Below are 21,181 nucleotides of genomic sequence, written 5' to 3' on the forward strand. Positions count from 1 at the left end.
TCAGGAGTTCTACACCAGCCTGGCTAACATGGTGAACACCGTCTCTACTAAAAAATACAAAAATTAGCAGGGCGTTGTTACATGCGACTGTAATCCCAGCTACTCTGGAGGCTAAGGTGAGAGAGAATCGCTTGAACCCAGGAAACAGAGGTTGCAGTGAGCCAAGATCACACCATTGCACTCCAGCCTGGGCAACAGAGCGAGACTCCGTCTAAATATATATATCAATAAAAGATTTTCAACAGAAGTTTGGTGATGTTTTTGTGGCCAGAAATATGCCATAGGAACTTAACTCTTGTTTACATAAATTAGCCTATGGTAAAACTGGTTTCATTCTACATCATTTTGCTTAAAGTTACGGCTCCCAAGAACCTCCTGATAATGTTATGTGAGGACTTATTGTATTTATTTTTCATGTCAAAAAATAAGAAAAAAAGCTTTACAAAAACCAGTGAAAATATCTATTTTTGTTTGCTTGTTTTGAGACAGGATCTCATTCTGTCACCCAAGTTGAAGTGCGGTGGCACCATCACCACTCACTGTGCCCTCCAACTCCTAAGTACAAGTGATCCTCTTGCATCAGCCTCCTAGGACTACAGGCACATACCACCATGCTCATCTAAGTAAAAAAAATTTTTTTGTAGAGATGGTGTCTTACTATGTTGCCCAGGATGGTTTGGAACTCCTAGGCTCAAGTGATCTTTCCACCTCAGTGTCCCAAAGTGTTGGAATTACAGGCATGAGCCATGACGCCTGGCCTTCTAATTCTGATATATGGGTTTACACTGGTGCCCCATTTCTGTCAACATCAAATACGTGAGGTATCCTAAAGGGAATGTGAAAGTTGGGTGGCCTGCATCGCCTGACATTTTTTCATTTGCTTTCAGCTTATTGCAATATACTGCAGTTCACCTGAGCCTAGATAAAGGTATTTATGGATTATATTATCTAGTTTTAACTAAACCAATGCACATAAATCAGCAGGTGGCTTAAAACATTTCCTGCAGGCCGTGCATGGTGGCTCACACCTGTAATCCCAGCACTTTGAGAGGCTGAGGCAGGCGGATCACGAGGTCAGGAATTCAAGACCAGCCTGACCAACATGGTGAAACCCCATCTCTACTAAAAATACAAAAATTAGCTGGGCATGATGGTGCATGCCTGTAGTCCCAGCTACTTGGGAGGCTGAGGCAAGAGAATCGCTTGAACCTGGGAGGTGGAGGTTGTACTGAGCCAAGATCGCGCCACTGCACTCCAGGCTGGCGACAGAGTGAGACTCCATCTCAAAAACAAACAAACAAACAACAACAACAGCAACAAAAACATTTCCTGCAATGAAATAGGAAAGCAAAGATAATGCAAGCACAAGTGAACAACAAGAAAATGGCAGAGCTGACCCTTGTACTGCCTGTATAAGTTCTGCAGCCACCACATTATCAGGTGCCAACCACGACAACCCAATCTGATCTGACAAGAAGATAGCTGAATTGAAAATTATCTCACAGAAGACCATTAGAAATATCTGCTACCAATAACATTAAATATCACCTGGAGATATTAGCTAATGATGGTATGAAGTTATTGTAATTAACATATTTTAAAATGAAGCATCCAGAACATGAAGATAAACGTCTATGATTTTTTCATGTTTAATGTTTCAATGTTGCAAGTCATGTGATACTCAATCCAGTAAGTCACAAAATACTGTTACATGTAACGATAAATGTTTAGAAGCCTTTTTGAGTTTCCATAATTCAATAGAGAAAAAACAAAAGTCTTATACCATTGCAAAATCATCTGTTCTTCATGCTACAGTAAAACTAGCTGCTCTAATGTGTAGAAAAAAAAACTGATGTCAAACTAAAATGCATTCCTTTGTCAGCAAATATATTTAGAAGACATATAGAAAACATTGTTGAAGATTGAAAGAAACAAGCATTAGAACAAATTATGCAGTGTGGGAGGTTTGCAATATACTTGGATAGAAGTACAGATATTTCTAACATGTCTCAGCTTGAGGTATTTGCTAGATTCTATTTCAATAATAAAACCTCTTTTTTTCTGAGTCACTAAAGGAAAGATGTTCCAAAGATGATATTTTCTGCAAAGTGGATGATTTCTTTAACAGAAACCATATTTTACAAGAAAACTGTGTAACTACCAGTAAGGTGATTGCTTTACCCTTGGACCTTTGATCTCCCACCTATTTGAGAAGTACTCTCTGTCTTCTTTTCCTGACTCTTTGTCTATTGGATCTCTAAATGTTGTCACTCAGGGTTCCATCCTGGAAGATTGTGGGGTAAAGTAGATTAATTTAACCAGATTTCCTGTAGCAATAGGCAGATAAAGGGAGGATTCTAAAAGCTTTAATTACAGCTCTTCTATTTTTCCCCCTCCCAAACCCTGATGCAAAGGCTCTGGGTCAGCTATTTTCTAGAATTCACCCTGCAGCAGGGTTATTCTGAGGTACTCTTGCTACCTAACCAATGCCATCCATTTCCTCAGCCCACAACCTGTCTGACTGTGAGGCCAGGCATAGTACACAATTGGGGGCCATGGATTTTAATTCACAGATTACCTGACTAGGGCTGGACTGGTCCTAGACGTAAGGTGTTTTGTTCAAGTGCTCACCTAGGCTCTCTTTGGGGCTGGATATACTGGCCCCTGGAAGGGCTGAGCACCTTGAAGCTCTATTAGCAGCCAAGAGCTATAATTGTAAGTAGGATCTGATGCCATTCCTTAGAGTTTATTAGATCACCAGAATTATTTGGAAATGGGAAATACAATGTAGAGTGTTCCCTTTCTTCATTATTGTGAATAATAATATCTTTAAACTTTGTACTAAAGAATAATAGACATATAGAAAAGTACACATGGTGGCCAGGCACAGTGGCTCATGCCTCTAATCCCAGCACTTTGGGAGGCCGAGGCAGGTGGATCACCTGAGGTCAGGAGTTCAAGACCAGCCTGGCCAACATGGTGAAACCTGGTCTGTACTAAAAATACAAAAATTAGCTGGGTGTGGTGGCACATGCCTGTAATCCCAGCTACTCAGGAGGCTGAGGCAGAAGAACCACTTGTAACTGGGAGGCAGAGGTTGCAGTGAGCCAAGATTGCACGATTGCACTCCAGCCTGGGTGACAGAGCGAGACTCCGTCTCAAAGAAAAGAAAAGAAAAGTACACATATCCTAAGTGCAGCTCAATGGACTTTCACAAGCTAAGTACACACAGCCACACATCAAGTAACCTAATACTTCCAGCGTCCATCCCATGCTCCTGCCACTACACTGATTTCTAACATCAAAGATGAGCTTTGCCTATTTTATTTTATATTTTATAGAAATGAAATCATGTGGCACATATTATTTTGTATCTGGCTTCTTTCATTCAATGTTACATTTGTGAGATTCATCCATATTCCTGAAGGTGGTTGTAGATTCTTCAATCTCACTGCTACCCAGCATTAAATTGTGTGAATGTACTACAATTTTTTTTTATCCATTCTGCTTCTGCTGGGCATTCGGGTAGTTTCCAGTTTGGGGTTATTATGAATAACACTGCTAAGAACATCCTAATACTAGTTTTTTTGGTGGCCATATGTACAAATTTCTAAGAAATGGAACTGCTGGGTCAAAATATTTACATTGAATTTCTAGTTTTACTACAAAGAACATAGATATCTGATTTATTTCTACTCCTGTTTCCAAACACAGCAGATATGACTGGGAGGGCTAAATAAAGCATCTCTCAAAGTGCATCTAGGCACAACTTTCTTCCGAATTACCTGGGAGCTTGAGCAGGCAATTCTATGCTCACTGAAGTTTGAGAATTATGTGTCATGGAAATAGGGGCTTTAGAAGTCAGACAAACCTAATTTCAACTCCCAGCTTAATCAGTTAATATTTGATCTTTGGGGCCGGGCACGGTGGCTCACACCTGTAATCCCAGCACTTTGGGAGGCTGAGGCGGGAGGGTCACTTGAGGTCAGGACTTCAAGACCATCCTGGCCAACATGGTGAAACCCCATCTCTACTAAAAAAAAAAATAAAAATACAAAAATTAGCTGAGTGTGGTGGCGTGCACCTGTAATCCCAGCTACTGGGGAGGCTGAGGCAGAAGAATCACTTGAACCTGGGAGGCGGAGGTTGCAGTGAGCTGAGATCATGCCACTGCACCCAGCCTGGGTGACAGAGCAAGACTTCATCTCAAAAATATACATATACATCTTTTTGGATCTTTGGGAAATTACTTGATTCTTTATTTCCTTACTTATAACATGAGGAATAGTAATGCTTATTTCATGGGTCTGCAGCCTGATTAAATGAGATAATACATATAGAGCATTCAACACAGTGCCCAATACAGTGTGCACTGTGAATGGTTGTTCAATTCCCTGACTTGCCCATGGAGAAAAAGGAGTGAGACCACTAGCCTCGAATCCCATATAGAACAATTACCTTATAACTAAACAATTTGGAGGTAAAATAGAATTTATTATTATGAGACTGTGCCTACAGTCAATATTAGGCACACTAGAGATGAAACACAGAAGCCTGCATGTACCAGGAATGGGCTTTCAACATCATTTGGTTGGCAATAGGCTGTACACATCATTCATGATGTTTCTATTAACCTATTATCGTTGTTGTTATTTTTCTTAAATGACAGTTTAAATAACCCTCAGCGTCCTTTTACACTGATGTCAGGTTCAGCATGCATGAATTACCGAGTAGAAAACAAAAACACCAAGTCAAAGATTTTGGCGGGAGGGAGGAGATTATATGAAAATGAATTCTGCTCAATAGGCTAGCCCTGTGTGGCCCTGCACATTATTACACAGGCGCACACTACCAGGGCTCACTGCTTTATTTTCTAATCACTGTGTTTTCAAGTCTGCCTTCAAGATCATTGAGTGCTAAACTGTCTCTTTATCCCCAAGCAAGGTCAGCTTCCCAGCCTCCCATACAACCTGGTTCATGCTGGGATAAAGAGGAAGGTAGGAATGTTAAAACAATAATGCTATGGTCTGAGGCCAGCAACGGGTAATCAGATCTTAGCAAGGTAGAGGCTGTTACCTGGGAGATTATTGGAAGAAAATAGGCCTAGCTTGCAATGACTTAGTTTGTTTCTACCTTCCTTTCTTTTTTTCCTTTTCATTCTCCCCCCGCCCCACCCCGCGGTGATCTGATGGAATAATTCTTTTCCTGCATTTATTTCCCTAAGGGTCACTAAGAAGCTTTGTGTGAGGCACCAGCTAAAGATGTAAGAGTTTTGGGACTATGGCCTGACCCATTGCTGGGCTTTAACCCCAAGTAGCTAGCAAGCTTAGATAGACAACATTGGTTAAGAAAGGCCCCTATAGTTCAAGCCCATACTGCCACGCCTCAAAGAAGGCCCAATGTTTCAAACTTCTGTAGTATGAAATAGATAAATTAGGAGGCTACTGTTCACGTTAAGAAGAGATTCAACACAGGTTTCTCTAAACAATGAATAGAATATTCCATATATGATTTGGAATACATTCAACTTGTCTGAGGAAACATCTGAAGAATAAAACAGAAGACAGCAGAAGTGGTTTGTACAACATCAATGTAAAACTTCAAAGTGCTTGTGAACATTTGTTTGTCTTACCATAAGATCATGCAACCTGTTTTTACCCCAAATGGATAAAACCAACAGGGGGTGAGGAATGGGGTAGCCCAGACTTTTGATAGGAGCATGAGCTCAAACAGAACATACTGCAGTAGACCAAGTTCCAAGGCAACGAAAGCTAGAATCACACTCTAAGGATCTATCCAATCCATTGTGGGGGACAGAATGGAATCCAGAGAGGAAAGGGATTTGCTTAAGTGCACACAATAATTCAATGGCAAAACTGACACTGGAACAAGACTATGGGCTCCAGCAAGTCGAGACCAAGCTTTAGCGTATTTGTCTTGCCAGCCCCCTGTCCTTTCACTGTGGGCTAGTTCAGCTCTTCCTGGCCAGATCTAGACTTGGCTTGATGGGCATTGGTGTGGAGTCCCAGAGGCCACAACGAAGCAGATCCATTTGCTCTCATCACTGCATCTCATCAGGAACCATCCCAGCCTTTCCACTTCTCCCTATCCACAGCCTGGAGGCCTCAGGAGAGGACATATCCTGGGGCTGGACTCAACTACCCAGGATATACCAGAATTATACTTCTGTACTAGCCAGAAATAAGCCACCATGATTTTGCTTCCACCTTCACAGATGAAAAACAGGCTATCAGATAGAGAGGCCTTCAACTTTCAGTACCCTTCCTCTTATAACTTGTTCTTACCCAAACCATCCTTGCCAGCTTTCTCACCACCACAGAGGGAGAGGCATCTTTTTTTCTCCCTGAAGCCAATCCTTCCACTTGTGCACTGGAGCCCAACCTGTCCAGCCTAAGAGACATTCCCTTCATCAGTTGTCCCCATCACCATCACCCTTTCCCTCTCCCACTGGCTCTTTCCGATTTATATTTAGGCATAAGTTGCTATCATCTTAAAAGAATGAGCCAACTAAAAGATTTGACATCTTGGATAGATGAACGGAATGAAAAATAAAAGGAAAAAAAGATGAAGGGAGGGAAGATGAAAGGAACGAAAGAAGGGAGGGGAAAAGCTAGTCTCTAGTAACCCTAAGCCCTGATTTGTCCACCTCTGGGTACTATACATTCTATCCACTTCCTCTCTCAGTCAAGCTTCCACTTCCCTACCACCTAGAGGCTCCTCAATCTACTGCCATCCAGCCTCCACTCCCACCACTTCACTGAAACATCACCATTGACCTCTTCTTTCTAAATCCAAAGGAAACTTTTCCTTCCTATCTCATTTGATCTCTCTACTGCATTTGATTCTATTGGACATTCCATCCATGAAACTTACCCTGCCCTTGGTCCCTTGATCTCCCAGTTATTTGAGAAATATTTCTCTGTCTTCTTTTCATGATCCTTCTTCTACTGGCCCTTTAAGTAGTCTTTCTCAGGGTTCCAACTTGGGAAGATTCTGGGATAAAGTAGATTAGCTTAACCAGATTTCATGTAGAGACAGATGAATAGAAGGAGGATTCTAATAGCTTTAATTACAGCTCCTCTATTTTCCCCCTCTAAGAGCCTGATAGGATGGCTCAGGGTCAGTTACTTTCTAGAATTAGCCCTGTAGTGGGATTATCCTGAAGCACTCTTCCTAGGTAACCATTTCCATCCACTTCTTTCTCAGTCGAGAAACTATCTCAATTTCACTCTCATCCATTTCACTGCCTCAATTTCACTTCCATCTCCTCCATGCTATCTCCCAGATCTGTATCTCCAGCTCAGAACTCTCTCCTGAGTTCCCCAACCAAACATGAACTAGACACCTCCAAGTGGAAGTCCCCATGGCACCTCAGACATAACTCTCACAAACTCTACTTCCCTGGCGCACCCATCTCAGTGATGGCACTCACTAGTTGGAGCCAGAAAACAAACTGTGCCTTCCTTGATCTTTTTTTTTTTTTTTTTTTTTTGAGATGGAGTCTCGCTCTGTCACTCAGGCTGGAGTGCAGTGGGATGATCTCGGCTCACTGTAACCTCCGCCTCCCGGGTTCAAGCGATTCTGCTGCCTCAGCCTCCCAAGTAGCTGGGATTACAGGAGCACACTACTATACCCAGCTAATTTTTGTAGTTTTAGTAGAGACGGGTTTTCGCCATGTTGGCCAGGCTGGTCTCGAACTCCTGACCTCAAGTGATCTACCTGCCTCACCTCCCAAAGTGCTGGGATCACAGGCATGAGCCACTGCGCCTGGCCCCTTGATCTTTCATTGAACCTGCCCCATGCTCAGACTTAGTTATCAAATCCTGGGGCATTTACCTCCTTAGTGTTTCCCATATCCATCTAGTTCTCTCCTTTCCCACTGTCCTTCTATAACTTCAAACTTATTAACTCTCATCTAGATTACTGCAACAGTCTCTTAACTGAAATAGAACAAGATAGGATAGCATAGAAAGTATAAGAGTGCAAAACATGAAGTAAGGAAAAGTGATGTTCGGTTTTAGTTATGACTACATATATGTATACATGAACTGTGCAACATGAAAAGTATTTATCATTGTAGGTCCTCAGAACTGATCCTAACAGGGCTGGACAAGTGTCTAAGCTCCCTGTAAATCCACATGTAGCCACTGAGCACTTGAAATTAGTTAGTCCGAATTGAAATGTGTTGCAAACACAATATACACATTGGATTTCAGACTTAGTATGAAGAAAATAATGTAAGATCTCATTAATAATTTTTATATTGCATGCTGACATAATATTTTGGATACAAAATTAATTTCACCTTTTTTAACTTTTAAAACTGTGGCCGCTTGAAAATTTTCAATTACACATGTGGCTCATGCTGTATTTCTACTGGGCAGAGCTGTTCTAGAGTTCTAGGCCAGTATGTGCCACCCACAATGGGGGCTTAAGATCCACTCAAAAATAGATTGATCCTTTCCATGTCCCAAAATATGTATTGGGGTGAGCAAGTAAAACCTTTTCTTCAAATGCAGGGACTCTTCTTAACTTGGGGATTGGGTTAACAGAGTCCTCCCTGCTGGGAAGTACTTCCGCTCAATGGATAAAAAACAGCTTTCAAGAAAGTCAAATATATTAAAGTCAAACTTACAAAAAAGCTCTCTTAAGGGATTTCAGCATCCTGGCACGCTTCCACAAACCAAACTACTACCTTCTATTAAATGGAAATGCCCCTTTAGGGGCAAGGGCTTTGGATTCACTTCTTTTATTTCTCTCCACAGCACCTGGTGCATTGCTGTGTCTGGAAGTTGTTAACCACCTGGCTGACTGTGGATCCCATGGGTAAGGGGATGGTACGGGTTGGTAAGGATTGGTAAGAGACTCAGTTTTCTCTCAGTTATCTTCCAAAACTCTGCATTGCTAAATACTTTAAATCTTCCTCACTGCCTGATTGAGGACATGTACATGAACCCTTTTGATTTCTATATGCTAAATCATCAAAATAAAACAGAGAAACTACCTATCATATTTGATTTAGGTTTATTTCTTCCATAAGGGTTTAGCATTAGGCAAATGGGGGTTGGAGGGGTAGTGAGAGAACAAACCTAAAAGAATGGAAGAAACTAATGGATTGATTCCATGCTAAATACACCTGACTAGTATCAATTTGCAAGACATGGATGTTGCATTTGGATAGAGATCAGCAGGAAGATATCTAATAATAACCTTAGGCAGAATTCCAGTTGACCACAGTAAATGCCCAAGGAAGCTCATGTTTGTTTATTTTCGCCAATATTGTGCATTAAGAGTGTTTCATTTTTAAAATGTATTCTGTTCTGGGTGGCTAAGTAGATGGCAATATTAGCAAAGGAAGCCATTGATGTCTCTGGAAATCTGGTCATCTTTTTGAACACTAGCAGATGAGCATGCTACCTCCAAACTGACATAATGCACCTTCTGCAAGACAGCAGTCTCTTGGCACTGCTCCACTTGGAAGTAAAACCCGAAATGAACTCCTCCTGCTAACGTGGCATATTGAACCAACCCTTTTTTATTTCCAAGGCCTTCTCAGTTGATCCATGGTATATCCATCTTCATGGAAGTGACTATTGCAGGCTAGAATTACAATTCCTTCTGACAACAGAATGCACCCCTAGAAGAACTTGTCCAAGGTCATTAACCAAATCCTCAAGCAGAGAACTTTCAGGGTGTCTGGGCCTTGTTAGAAAGGGCTTCTGGGACACCTGCTGAGCCCAGAGGATCTTTCTAGGCATAATCTGAGGGCTGGGAAGATATGAGGACACAGTCCTTGCTCAGAGGAGTCCTTGTATCTCAGGAGTTAGGTTTCCAAGAAGGGCTATTACATCATATCACCCAAGGCCACTCAGTTTCTCATCTTGACAGTCAAGCTGATGAGTCACCTTGCATCATGTTTAATCAGGAAAATAGTAAAGAACTGAAAACAAGTCAAGAATCAAGAGTAAATATTGTAACAATGTAAAGAGTTCTCAGAAGCATCTCAAATCAGAGCACCATGGTAAAATGGTAAGGGTAGTAAGATTACATTCCTAAAATATAGGCTCTATCATAAAACCTAGGTAATGTTTTTGTTATTTCTTTTCTAATTTCTTTATCAGAGTTATTGCATTCTATTTAATCGTCTCCTTTCTTATATTTTCCCCTAATGAAGAATAAGGCAGGTAGAGAAACTACAAGTTTTCCTGTCAGAAAAACTTCCCCTTGAAATATAATTCAATCATATCTGCAATATTATTATCAATTTGTTTCTTACAGGGATCTAAAATATAGACTGCTTTAAAGTCTATTTATTCACTCACGTATGCCAGCTCCCCACTTCATTTCAGCAACTGGGAGAAGGAGCCTGCCCTCTGAAGGAGAATCCAAGTGTGGAGCTTCAATCCTAAACAGGCCCCCTGCAAATATTTCATACACTTTCCATAGTTAGTTAAGCAACTCAGTAGCCACACTCTGTTGATGGCTGTGGTGTCAGTGACCCACATACAATTTGGAGCTATATGCCTGGGTGCTGGGAGAAATGCAGAATTTATACAATTTGAAATATGAAGACACTAGCAAAGCTACAAGATCAACAGAAACTACTAAAAACCAAAGAAAGAAATGTTAATTTCATGTTTTCACTTGCTGCTCACTCTCTTCATCAACAAACTTTTTTATTAAGTAGTTAGCATGTGCCTTAGTTATTAAAGTAAGATCATTAGCCAAGGAAAGTTAGGCTATGAAGTATAAATCTAAATTTAGAATATACTACAGTGATCAAAGTTAGCTAATAAGAGAAAAGGCACTTTAAAAATTTTAGTAGTGTTTTATAAATTGGTTGCAAGCCCCTGTTTAAACATAGTCAAATTTCAGTAGCCCATGACAATGATGAACAACATGGAAAATTTTGTATCATAAGTAAATCAAAGCAGGTGCTTCAACAGTTCAACTTATGTACATCTGTATCATACCTATGCATGTGTATGATACACACACACACACACAAAACCAGAACTGCCAAAAAGATGGGAACGGAATATATCTCACTTATGAGTATGTTATAGAAGAAAGATCTTCCACTTTTCAGGTGTAGAGCTCTGGGCTCAAATCCCAGCTCTGCCCCTTTCAAAGCAGTGTGACCCTTGGGCAAGTCACTTACCCTCTCTGAACCTCAGTTTCCTTATTTCTACAATGGGTGGGAGGTGAGAGTGTAGAGCACATTGCCAGCTTTGCGTGGTTCTTGTGAGTTACCACCTGGAATAAGCTGTCACAAGTGAAAGTAGAAAGTAACTTGGCCAGGCGCAGTGGCTAACACCTGTAATCCCAATACTTTGGGAGGCCAAGGTGGGCGGATCACCTGAGGGCAGGAGTTCGAGACCAGCCTGGCCAACATGGTAAAACCCTGTCTCTACCAAAAATACAAAAAAATATATTAGCCAGGCGTGGTGGTGCCCACCTGCAATCCCAGCTACTCATGAGGCTGAGGCAGGAGAATCGCTTGAACCTGGGAGGTGGAGGTTGTGGTGAGCCAAGATCAGGCCACTGCACTCTAGCCTGGAGGACATAGTGAGACTCCATCTTAAAAAAAAAAGAAAGTAACTTGAACTTTCTTCTTTCCCTTAATTTTCTCTGCCCATCTCCCTCAGGCAGAAGCAACCAAGAAGCAGAATAGCTAAGAGGTAAAAATGGAAGGAAAAATAGTAGGCAAAAGAGACTGAAATGATGCACAAACTGGAGCTGAATGCTGCCTTTCTCTCCTCTGCCCTTTACCTCTGTCAGGAAGGTATGTGATGCAAATTTGAAGATTGCAGTTACTCTAAAAAATATATTTTTGGGTAAGCATGGGCACAAATATATACATATATATGTATACATATATACATATATACATATATATACGTATATATACTATATACATACATATATAGTATATATACGTGTATATACTATATACATACGTATATGGTATATATACATATGTATATACATATATACACGTATATATACGTATGTATATACATATATATACACGTATATATAGTATATATACGTATATATGTACGTATATATGTACGTATATATATACGTATATGTACGTATATACATATATACGTATATACACATATATACATATATACACATATATACATATATGCGTATATATGTATATATATATATATAGGTCCAGTGCTGTGGCACAAGCCTGTAATCCCAGCTATTGGGAGGCTGAGGCAGGAGGATCACTTGAGTCCAGGAGTTCAAGTTTGAGGCCAGCCTGGAAAACAGAGTGAGTCTCTCTCTCTCTGTATTTATGTGTGTATATGTATATGTGCATATGATGATCTTGTAATATGCTTGTAGTGGTCATTTCTCTTTATGCTAAACCATGAGTTGTTTAGTGACTCAAAGGAATCCCTTAGTAACAAACTTATTGGGATGGTTTGTATCTCATGAGAACATAGACACTACATTGTGTATGTCATTCAGTAAGTGGCTAAAGTGCTAGGGCACAGTTACTATTAAAGTGCCCTAAGAGAAAACATTTTTAAAAATAGAAGCATAGGGAAAAAAAGCCCACAGGGCTCTAATATAACTTCCTCTGTATTTGTGCTTTTTAGGAAGTTGTTCTAAGCCTTCTTTGAACCCTTAGTAACTCTTATTAAGAAATAACAGTTTTATGATGGGTTGGCCTTCTCATCTGTGAGCCCTAATTTTGCAGGTTCACACAAAATGCTACATCACAAAATCCTTTTTTAAAAAACTCTTCCCGGGGTCAAACTCCACAGCCAATCAAAATATTCCACCTTTTAACTTGGGGGAAATCGCTAAAGGAAAGGGTAGCTTTAACTAGTGTGTCTTTTGGATTGGGGGACTCAAAGAGAGGTCTCCCCAAGTTCCAGAAGACTTCGGACCACAGAAAACCCATTCCTTGAGGACACATGCTGAGGTGGTTGGGAACGAAGTTTCACATCTACCTAAAAGATCATGACCAGGGATAGAGAGACGACCAAATTTGGGAGAGCAGTTACGGTGCAGTTACGGAGGCGGAAGGACGCTCTCAGTACCCCGTTTCCACACTTTCATTCTTAAAGGCATGCAGCCCCTTTCTAAATAGATGTAGCGTCCCCAGGTTTCCCTACCTGAAGAGAAACCCTCACAGCACACTCTGGAAATGTTTTACAGTTCGTTTTAAATGCGTATTATTTCTAACTAAATCATTGAGGGACTCCTATGTATTTATTTATTTATTTTGAACATTTTCGAACGGATGGGGAAGTTTTGCTTCCATGTTTCCATTTTTTCCCCCCAAATTGGCATTAGGCACCAAAATCAGTTGAGGAACGAATCATTCCTTAGCTAGAATTTAAAACTTAACAAGGGACTCGTCCCGAGCTTGGTAAAGAGAATACCATTTTAAAATTGCACTGTAGGATTTTTTTTACCTTCAGACAAGAACACACCTAAAAGGAAAAAGGCCCTCCCCTCCTCCCGAAGCACAAAAACACAGCATATCCCAAGCAGCCCGTTTCCTACCCAGCCAATACAATAACGCTTTGTAAACTGAGAGCAGCGCCCGGTATAGAAGCTAAGTATAAACAGCTGAGAAGGATTAGGCGGTAGCGCTCTTCTCATTTACATGAAAATCCTCTAAGCATCGTTTTCCTCGCTGGCTGCGGGCGCATAAGGAACTCTTTTATGCCATAGCCACGCATACATTTCCATCCTTTGTCTTTACTTACCAGTCGAGGCTGTGGGCATGTGTGCTCTATTTCCTCCATGGTTTCTGAGGGAGGCTCATTGGAAAGGGATTTTGGGATACCTGTTTCTGACTCAGCATCAGTGGTAACTACTGGCATGGCCAGTGAATGCTCCCTCTAGCTCTACACCCTCAGAGAGTCTCCTCCCAGGCAGAGAATGTTTTCTTTGTCACGTATTTTTCTCCCCCCTACCCTCCACCCATCCCCCGCTTCTTCTCCCCTTCTTTCTGTCTTCCCTGGGGGAAGTAAAGAGGTTACCCCCCGCGCCTTTCTCTCTCTCTCTCTCTCTCTCTCTCTCCCAGAAGCCAAGAGGCAAGGCCTCAGTTTATCACTATAACAACCAGACGACACTGAAGCGGCTGGTGCGGGATACAGTATCTCATTTGCATAGAGCGCGCTGGTTGGCTACTGTCATCATAGTACCACTCCGCCGGGGAGCGGCCGGGCCCCATTGGCTAACCCTCTGTACCCACGGGCCCGAACTTGCTGCTTTTGTTTCTTCTGTTTAATTCAGTTGCAAAGGTCTCCGTCCTCTCGGGGCACGGGACCCGGGCTGCGCCACCCAGATAACATAAAACCGCTTCCTGAGGGGCCTAGGGCGCCTTGAGAAACAACATAGCAGACCTCCACTAATAAAGGACCATGTCCCTGGGATGAGCTAGTGCATGGTGTGCCGTAGTCAGGATATTTGCCAAATAGGAGTCACCCTGAAGACAAAGCCACTTTTGAGCCCAAATTCATTGTGCTAATTGCCAGTGGAGGGCCCCTCTGGGCATTCACTATGGGCACCTGAGTGTCCACCCTTGGACTTCATGCAACACGAACCCTGGCAGATCCCCTTGTGGCCTGGTGTAGCCCTGGAGCCCTCCCCTGGGGCTGCCCTAGGGGGAAATTTGAAGGATGTAGATTGTCTTTAACAGCCTGCCTCCTACTCCTGGCTGCCCTTCCCAGTTGCTTCCTCTGCCAGCCACTCTTCCCCGTAACCAGCTATTCAAAGTTTCCTCAAGAAGTCTTGCTGTTGTGTGCCTTTCAGTACACTGTTCCATGCACTGCTCTATTTTCTCTTGGCTCCTACTTTACCAGTCGTGGGTCCCATTTCCTAAGTACCCTGCCCTCAGCCAAATGCTCATGGCAATCAGAGATGGAATGTTAACGATCAGGTGCTTTAATGTCTACATTATCTAGGGACATTCACATTTTAAGAGGAGCGTTCTGAAGACACACATCCAAAGAACTTACCAAGGTATTCATTGTGAATTGTCATTTCTAATATTAATAAAAAATCATGATGATCCCTGGCATTTATTAAGCAAAAGCACGGTGCTAAGTACTTTACCTAGTTCTTGTTTAATCTTTGTAAGAACCCAAAGAGGTAGATCCTATTGTTATCCTCATTTTACAGGTATTCACATTCACAAAATTCTAAAATAATGCAGCTGGGATTTGAAGGTTTTTGGTTTTTTTTTTTTTTTTCGAAGGGCAGGGTGGTGGGGGCGGGCGCATAGGGACCAGGGATGCAGCAGGTGTAGTAAGAAAAGGATCTAGGCAGGAGTCCTCTTAGGACAAGTCCCTGGGCTTCTACATCTTTCATTTTTATCTATAGCAGTGGTTTTCATTCAAGTGTGGTCTGGGACCAGCAGCACCGACATCAGCATCACCAGGGAACTTGTTAGAAATGCGAATTATTGGCCCCCTGCCAGACCCCGGACCTGATTCAGTAAGTCTGGAGTGGGGTCAGAATTTGCTTTTCTAGAGAGTTTCTGGGTGTTGTTAATGCTGCAGGTGTGGGAACTATACTTTGAGAATCAGTAGCCCAAAGGATGGAATAAAAATACCGGGCTTGCCTCCATCACAGAAAGGAGATCAAATGAGATATCATGTCATTGCACTTTTTGAATTAGAACGTGCTATGCTAACATAAGGGGATATTATTTTTATTACTCCTCAATAAGCAAAGAGGGCTAGCCCTAAAAGAAGAAGAAAATGGATTCTCTAGCAGAGAATTACAGTTTGACAGTTTTAGATGCTGGCCCTTTAAGTCAAAATAACATCACTTAAGAGTATTATGACCTATACAGGACAGAACTCCAGTGATGTGAGAATTCCAGTGATGCTTGGGTCATCTAAAAGGGGCCAGTTGCTTCCTACCCTATTTGCCCTCCTGGAAGCACAAAACACTTCCAGCAGCAGGTTTAGCTCTACCAGCTCATCACCTGGAAGAGCCAAGCCCTGTGTTACATTTAGGAGCCCTTTTCCTACATGTACTGGGTGACGTGCAAATGACATGGTTATTCTAATCTCAATGTATGTATTTTTGCCTTAGAGCAGTGGTTCTCAAAGTGTACTTCTCCAAGAAGTAGCAGCAGCAGCCCTGGTCACTTGTCAGAAATTCTTGATCCCCACCCCAGACCTACTGAATCAGAAATTCTGGCTTCTCACTCCAGACCTACTGAATCAAAACCTCCTGGTTTGGGAGGCACTCTGACCCATGCTAAAGTTTACAAACCACTGCCTTAGAGTCACTGTTCACATTGGAAATCACCTAAACCCCACTGTATTCTCGGCCACTGAGCCACACCTTGGTTCCTAATTGGTCACCTAATTCTCTCTCCAGAATGAGAGGTTCACCTGTTCACCTGCTCATTTCAAAGAGTTCTGATGTCTAGCTGGGTCCTTGTGAACTCTTGTCCAAGAGCCTAGACCATTCCTGTAGACTCCCAATATTTTCTGTCTCCCTTCCTCACCTTCTTCTCCTCCTAATCCTCCCCTGTCCCACTGAACCAAGATACTGCCTCTGCCTAGGATATCTTCATTGTGTTACCCACATCAAATCCTTAGCTTTCAGTGCTACTTTGTGCTAAGTCCAAGTCACACCTGACACTTACTCATCCCAAGTCCTTGAACTTTGAAATTGAGACTTCTGTCTAACTGCCCTGAGGGTCAGCTCTATAACTAATTCCGTTCCCACTAATCCTACTCCAGCCTAGTCCTGGCTTCTTCCCGCTCCTCTCCCCACAGTCCTGTGATTGAATCTCAGCATGTCTTGCAGTCTTAATGGCAGAAATAGACTCTTTCAGGCACCACTCTGAGAGGAGTCCTTATCAGATCCACCCACTTCGGAGACCAGTCCTGGCAGCTGCTGCAACCTGACTCAGAAACTTCTTGATAATACTTGAATGAGTTATTTTAACTTGGGGGCATTGTAATGCTATCAAGACAATTAGCTAAGAGTGATCAGTTAATTCCACACTACAGAGCTAAATATTCCATAAGAGTTATGAAGGGGATGACTATGAAGGGATAGCAGAAGAGAGTTTATTGGGGTAATGGAATTATTATGTAGCTTTTTTTTTTGAGACAGGATCTTACTCTGTTGCCAGGCAGTGGTGCAGTGCAGTGCAGTGCAATCTCAGCTCACTGCAACCTCTGTCTCCCAGGCTCAAGCGATCCTCCCACCCGAGCCTCCCAAGTATCTGGGACCACAGGTGTATGCCACCACTTCTGTCTAATCTTTCTATATTTTTGGTAGAGACAGGGTTTCACTGTGTTGCCCAGGCTGGTCTGGAACTTCTGGCCTCAAGTGATTCACCTGCCTCGGCCTCCCAAAGTGCTAGGATTATAGGTGTGAGCCACTGTGGCCGGCCAAGAATCGTTATGTATCTTGATTATGGTAATGATTTCACAAAATCTATGCATGTGTTAACTTCATTAGAAATTCCATAGAGGATATTTGTCAGTATATGCTAACAGCCTTTAGAATATTCATACCCTTTGACCTAGGGATTCCACTTGGTAATTTATCCCAAAAGAAATAGAGAAGCCCACAAATAATTAGGTACAAAGATGCTTAATGCAGAATTATTTATAAAAGGCAAAAAAGATACAACTTACAGCAATAGTAGGAATGGTTAAAATAAAAATAAGTCCATATAATATAGTATTGTACACTCACTAAGAGTCATGTTTTTGAAGAAATTCTCATGTTATGGGCACATGTTAGCATTATACGTTAGAAAAGCAGGATGCAAAATGTGATTCCAAAAACATGAGCCCAATTATGTGATATGTACATGCACAGAAAAAAGCACTGGAAGGAAATATATCAAGATGCTAAAAGTGAAATCTTTAAACTGTGGGGTTATGGAAGATTTTTGTTTTACTTTAAAAAAATTTTTTTCTGCCTATGACAAATATTCAAGGCTGGGTGCGGTGGCTCATGCCTGTAATCCCAGCACTTTGGGAGGCCGAGGCGGGCGGATCATGAGGTCAAGAGATGGAAACCATCCTGGCCAACACGGTGAAACCCCGTCTCTATTAAAAATATAAAAATTAGCTGGGCGTGGTGGCAGGCACCTGTAGTCCCAGCTACTCGGGAGGCTGAGGCAGGAGAATCGCTTGAACCTGGGAGGCAGAGTTTGCAGTGAGCCAAGATCACGCCATTGCACTCCAGCCTGGGCAACAGAGCAAGACGCCGTCTCAAAAAAAAAAAAAAAATATATATATATATATATTCAAAAATGAGCATATATTATTCTTTTATTTTTTTAAGACAGGGTCTCACTCTGTTGCTCAGACTGGAGTACAGTCACGTGATCACAGCAGCCTCGACCTCCCAGGCTCAGGTGATCCTCCCACCTCAGCCTTCCGGGTAGCTGGGACTACAGGACATGCAAGCACCCCTGGCTAATTTTTTGTAGAGACGGTGTTTCACCATGTTGCCCAGGCTGGTCTTGAACTCCTGAGCTCAAGCGATCTGCCTGCCTCGGCCTCCCAAAGTGCTGAGATTACAGGCATGAGGCACCGCACCAACCCAATGTTAGTCTTATAATTAGAAAAAAACAATGAACATTACTGTCCCCAAAGGCATCAAGAGCTGGGTATTAGGGTTGGGGTGAGACAGGCTTGGTTAGCTCATGAGCAAATAGAAAGATGCACAGACCTCAGTGAGAGGAAACAAGAAAGCTGAAACTGAGGAACAAAGCTGGAGCAAAGTCCTAAAGTCCTATCTTCAGTTAGCAGAGGTAGAGGAAACGTGTTGGAGGCAGGCTGTTCAGAAAAGTCCCAGAGAATGTTTAGGGACAGGGCTTCTGAGTCCCGTGACCTCTACAAGAAGGGCATGCCTTCTGTGAGAACTTGTCCGATCAGTGCTGTCCCTAACAAGGACTATCATGATTGTTTCTACTGTTTATCAAGCACCTCTTATGTCTTTAGCACTATGGTATTAGGTTGGTGCAAAAGTAATTGCAGTTTTTACCATTAAAAGTAATGACAGGCCATGCGTGGTGGCTCACACCTGTAATCTCAATATTTTGGGAGGCCGAGGCGGGTGGATCACCTGAGGTCAGGAGTTCAAGACCAGCCTGGCCAACATAGCAAAACCCCGTCTCTACTAAAAATACAAAAATTAACCAAGCGTGTTGGTGGGCGCCTGTAATCCCAGCTACTAGGGAGGCTGAGGCAGGAGAATCGCTTGAACCCAGGAGGCAGAGGTTGCAATGAGCAGAGACCACACCATTGCACTCCAGCCTGGGCAACAAAAGCGAAACTCCATCTCAAAAAAAAAAAAAAAAAAAAAAAAAAAGTAATGACAAAAACCGCAATTATTTTTGCACCAACCTAATGCTTATCATAGCCTACCTGTAGCCCCGACAACACCCAATCAGATAGGTGTAGTTGCCCCACTTTGCAGATGAGGAAGCCAAGCCATAGAGACCTTAACTTCAGCTTGGAACACACCTACAAATGACATCTACCTTCCTACAAGCAGTCCTCACATCAACATCATCAAATTGTTGAAAACATTATTTTCGGCCAGGCACGGTGGCTCATGCCTGTAATCCCAGCACTTTGGGAGGCTGAGGCGGGCAGATCACTTGAGGTCAGGAGTTCAAGACCAGCCTGGGCAACATGATGAAACCTAGTCTCTATTAAAAATACAGAAAATTAGCTGGGCGTGGTGGCGCATGCCTGTCATCCCAGCTACTCGGGAGGCTGAGGCAGGAGAATCGCTTGAACCCAGGAGGAGGAGGAGGTGTCAGTGAGCTGACATTGCACCACTGCACTCCAGCCTGAACGACAGAGGAGACTCCATCTTAAAACAAAACAAAACAAAACATTATTTTCAAAGATCTGCAAAGAAGAACTATTAGGTTGGTGCAAAAGTAAATGCAGTTTTTGCCATTGAATAAAATGACAAAACCGCAATTACTTTTGCACCAACCTAATAAAATAATCTCTTTGGAGCAGATGCTGTCTGAACCCTGCCGAAATCCCCTCAGGACTTACCATAATGACTATGATGTCAACACCTGACCCACTGTCAACTGCCAGCACCTGCATCTCTCTGCCCGAGGGCCTTATCTGGCCATTGGAAAGCCCTGCCCTCCCAACACCACCACTAAGTCAGAACTAAAGGGCCAGAAAATTAACAGCCCATATCCCTAAGAGCTCTCAACCGATGATTGATAGAAGTCAGTGTATAAATACCCTAGTTCCCTCAGCCCTCAAGTGAAATAACTCTGAACTGCATGTTCTACTCTAACTCCCAGAGTCCCCCAGTGGGATTAAGTTCCACTTGCCACAGGGCACCCTTTATCAGTTGCCTTCCTTTCCTTGTTTCACTTACCCATGCTCCTGTGAGTATTTCCTGGGATCGGATCATCTCCCAGATAAACTACTTGAACTTGAATCTTTCTTGCAGAGCCGGCTTCTGGGACATCTCAGAAGGTCTCAAGATACCATTAAGGTGCCCACCATCAAATTCTTTTTTTTTTTTTTTGAGACAGAGCCTCACTCTGTCACCCAGGCTGGAGTGTAGTGGTGTGATCATCTTGGCTCACTGCAACTTCTGCCTCCTAGGTTCAAGTGATTCTCCTGCCTCAGCCTCCCGAGTAGCTGGGATTGCAGGCACACACCACCATGTCCAGCCAATTTTTTTGTATTTTTAGTAGAGACGGGGTTTCACCATCTTGGCCAGGCTGGTCTCAAACTCTTGACCTCAAATGATCTGCCCGCCTCAGCCTCCCAAAGTGCTGGGATTATAGGCATGAGCCACCATGCCCAGGCCTGACTCTACTATTTCTTCCACGTTTCTTTTCTTTTTTCTCTATTTTTTTTTTTTTGAGATGGAGTCTCACTCTGTTACCCAGGCTGGAGTGCGGTGTGGTGCGATCTTGGCTCACTGCAACCTCTGCCGCCCAGGTTCAAGCAATTCTCCTGCCTCAGCCTCCCGAGTAGCTGGGATTACAGGCATGCGCCACGACTCCCAGCTAATTTTTTTGTATTGTTAGGAGAGACGGGGTTTCACCATATTGGCCAGGCTGGTCTCGAACTCCTGACCTTGTGATCCACCTGCCTCGGCCTCCCAAAGTGCTGGGATTGCAGGTGTGAGCCACCGCGCC

General features: G+C 42.7%; 1 protein-coding gene across 5 annotated transcripts in view; it reads right to left on the reverse strand.

Annotated features, from left to right (window-relative positions):
• PCYT1B (phosphate cytidylyltransferase 1B, choline) overlaps nt 1–21,181 on the reverse strand; it is a 116,048-nt gene that overhangs the window by 76,144 nt on the left and 18,723 nt on the right. For 2 of the 5 annotated variants that reach the window (XM_055268147.1, XM_055268143.1), the window contains exon 1: nt 13,764–14,133. The exons of 1 other annotated variant lie outside the window; for it this stretch is intronic. In XM_055268147.1, the coding sequence (XP_055124122.1) occupies nt 13,764–13,880 (117 nt within the window). In that variant the 5' untranslated portion in view covers nt 13,881–14,133. Of the gene's footprint in view, nt 1–13,763; nt 14,134–21,181 lie in introns of those variants that run through there. 2 more of the 5 variants (XM_055268145.2, XM_063634767.1) reach the window with 2 other exon arrangements.

The sequence above is a fragment of the Symphalangus syndactylus genome, chromosome X (assembly GCF_028878055.3).
Source record: "Symphalangus syndactylus isolate Jambi chromosome X, NHGRI_mSymSyn1-v2.1_pri, whole genome shotgun sequence".
Lineage (NCBI taxonomy): Eukaryota > Metazoa > Chordata > Mammalia > Primates > Hylobatidae > Symphalangus > Symphalangus syndactylus.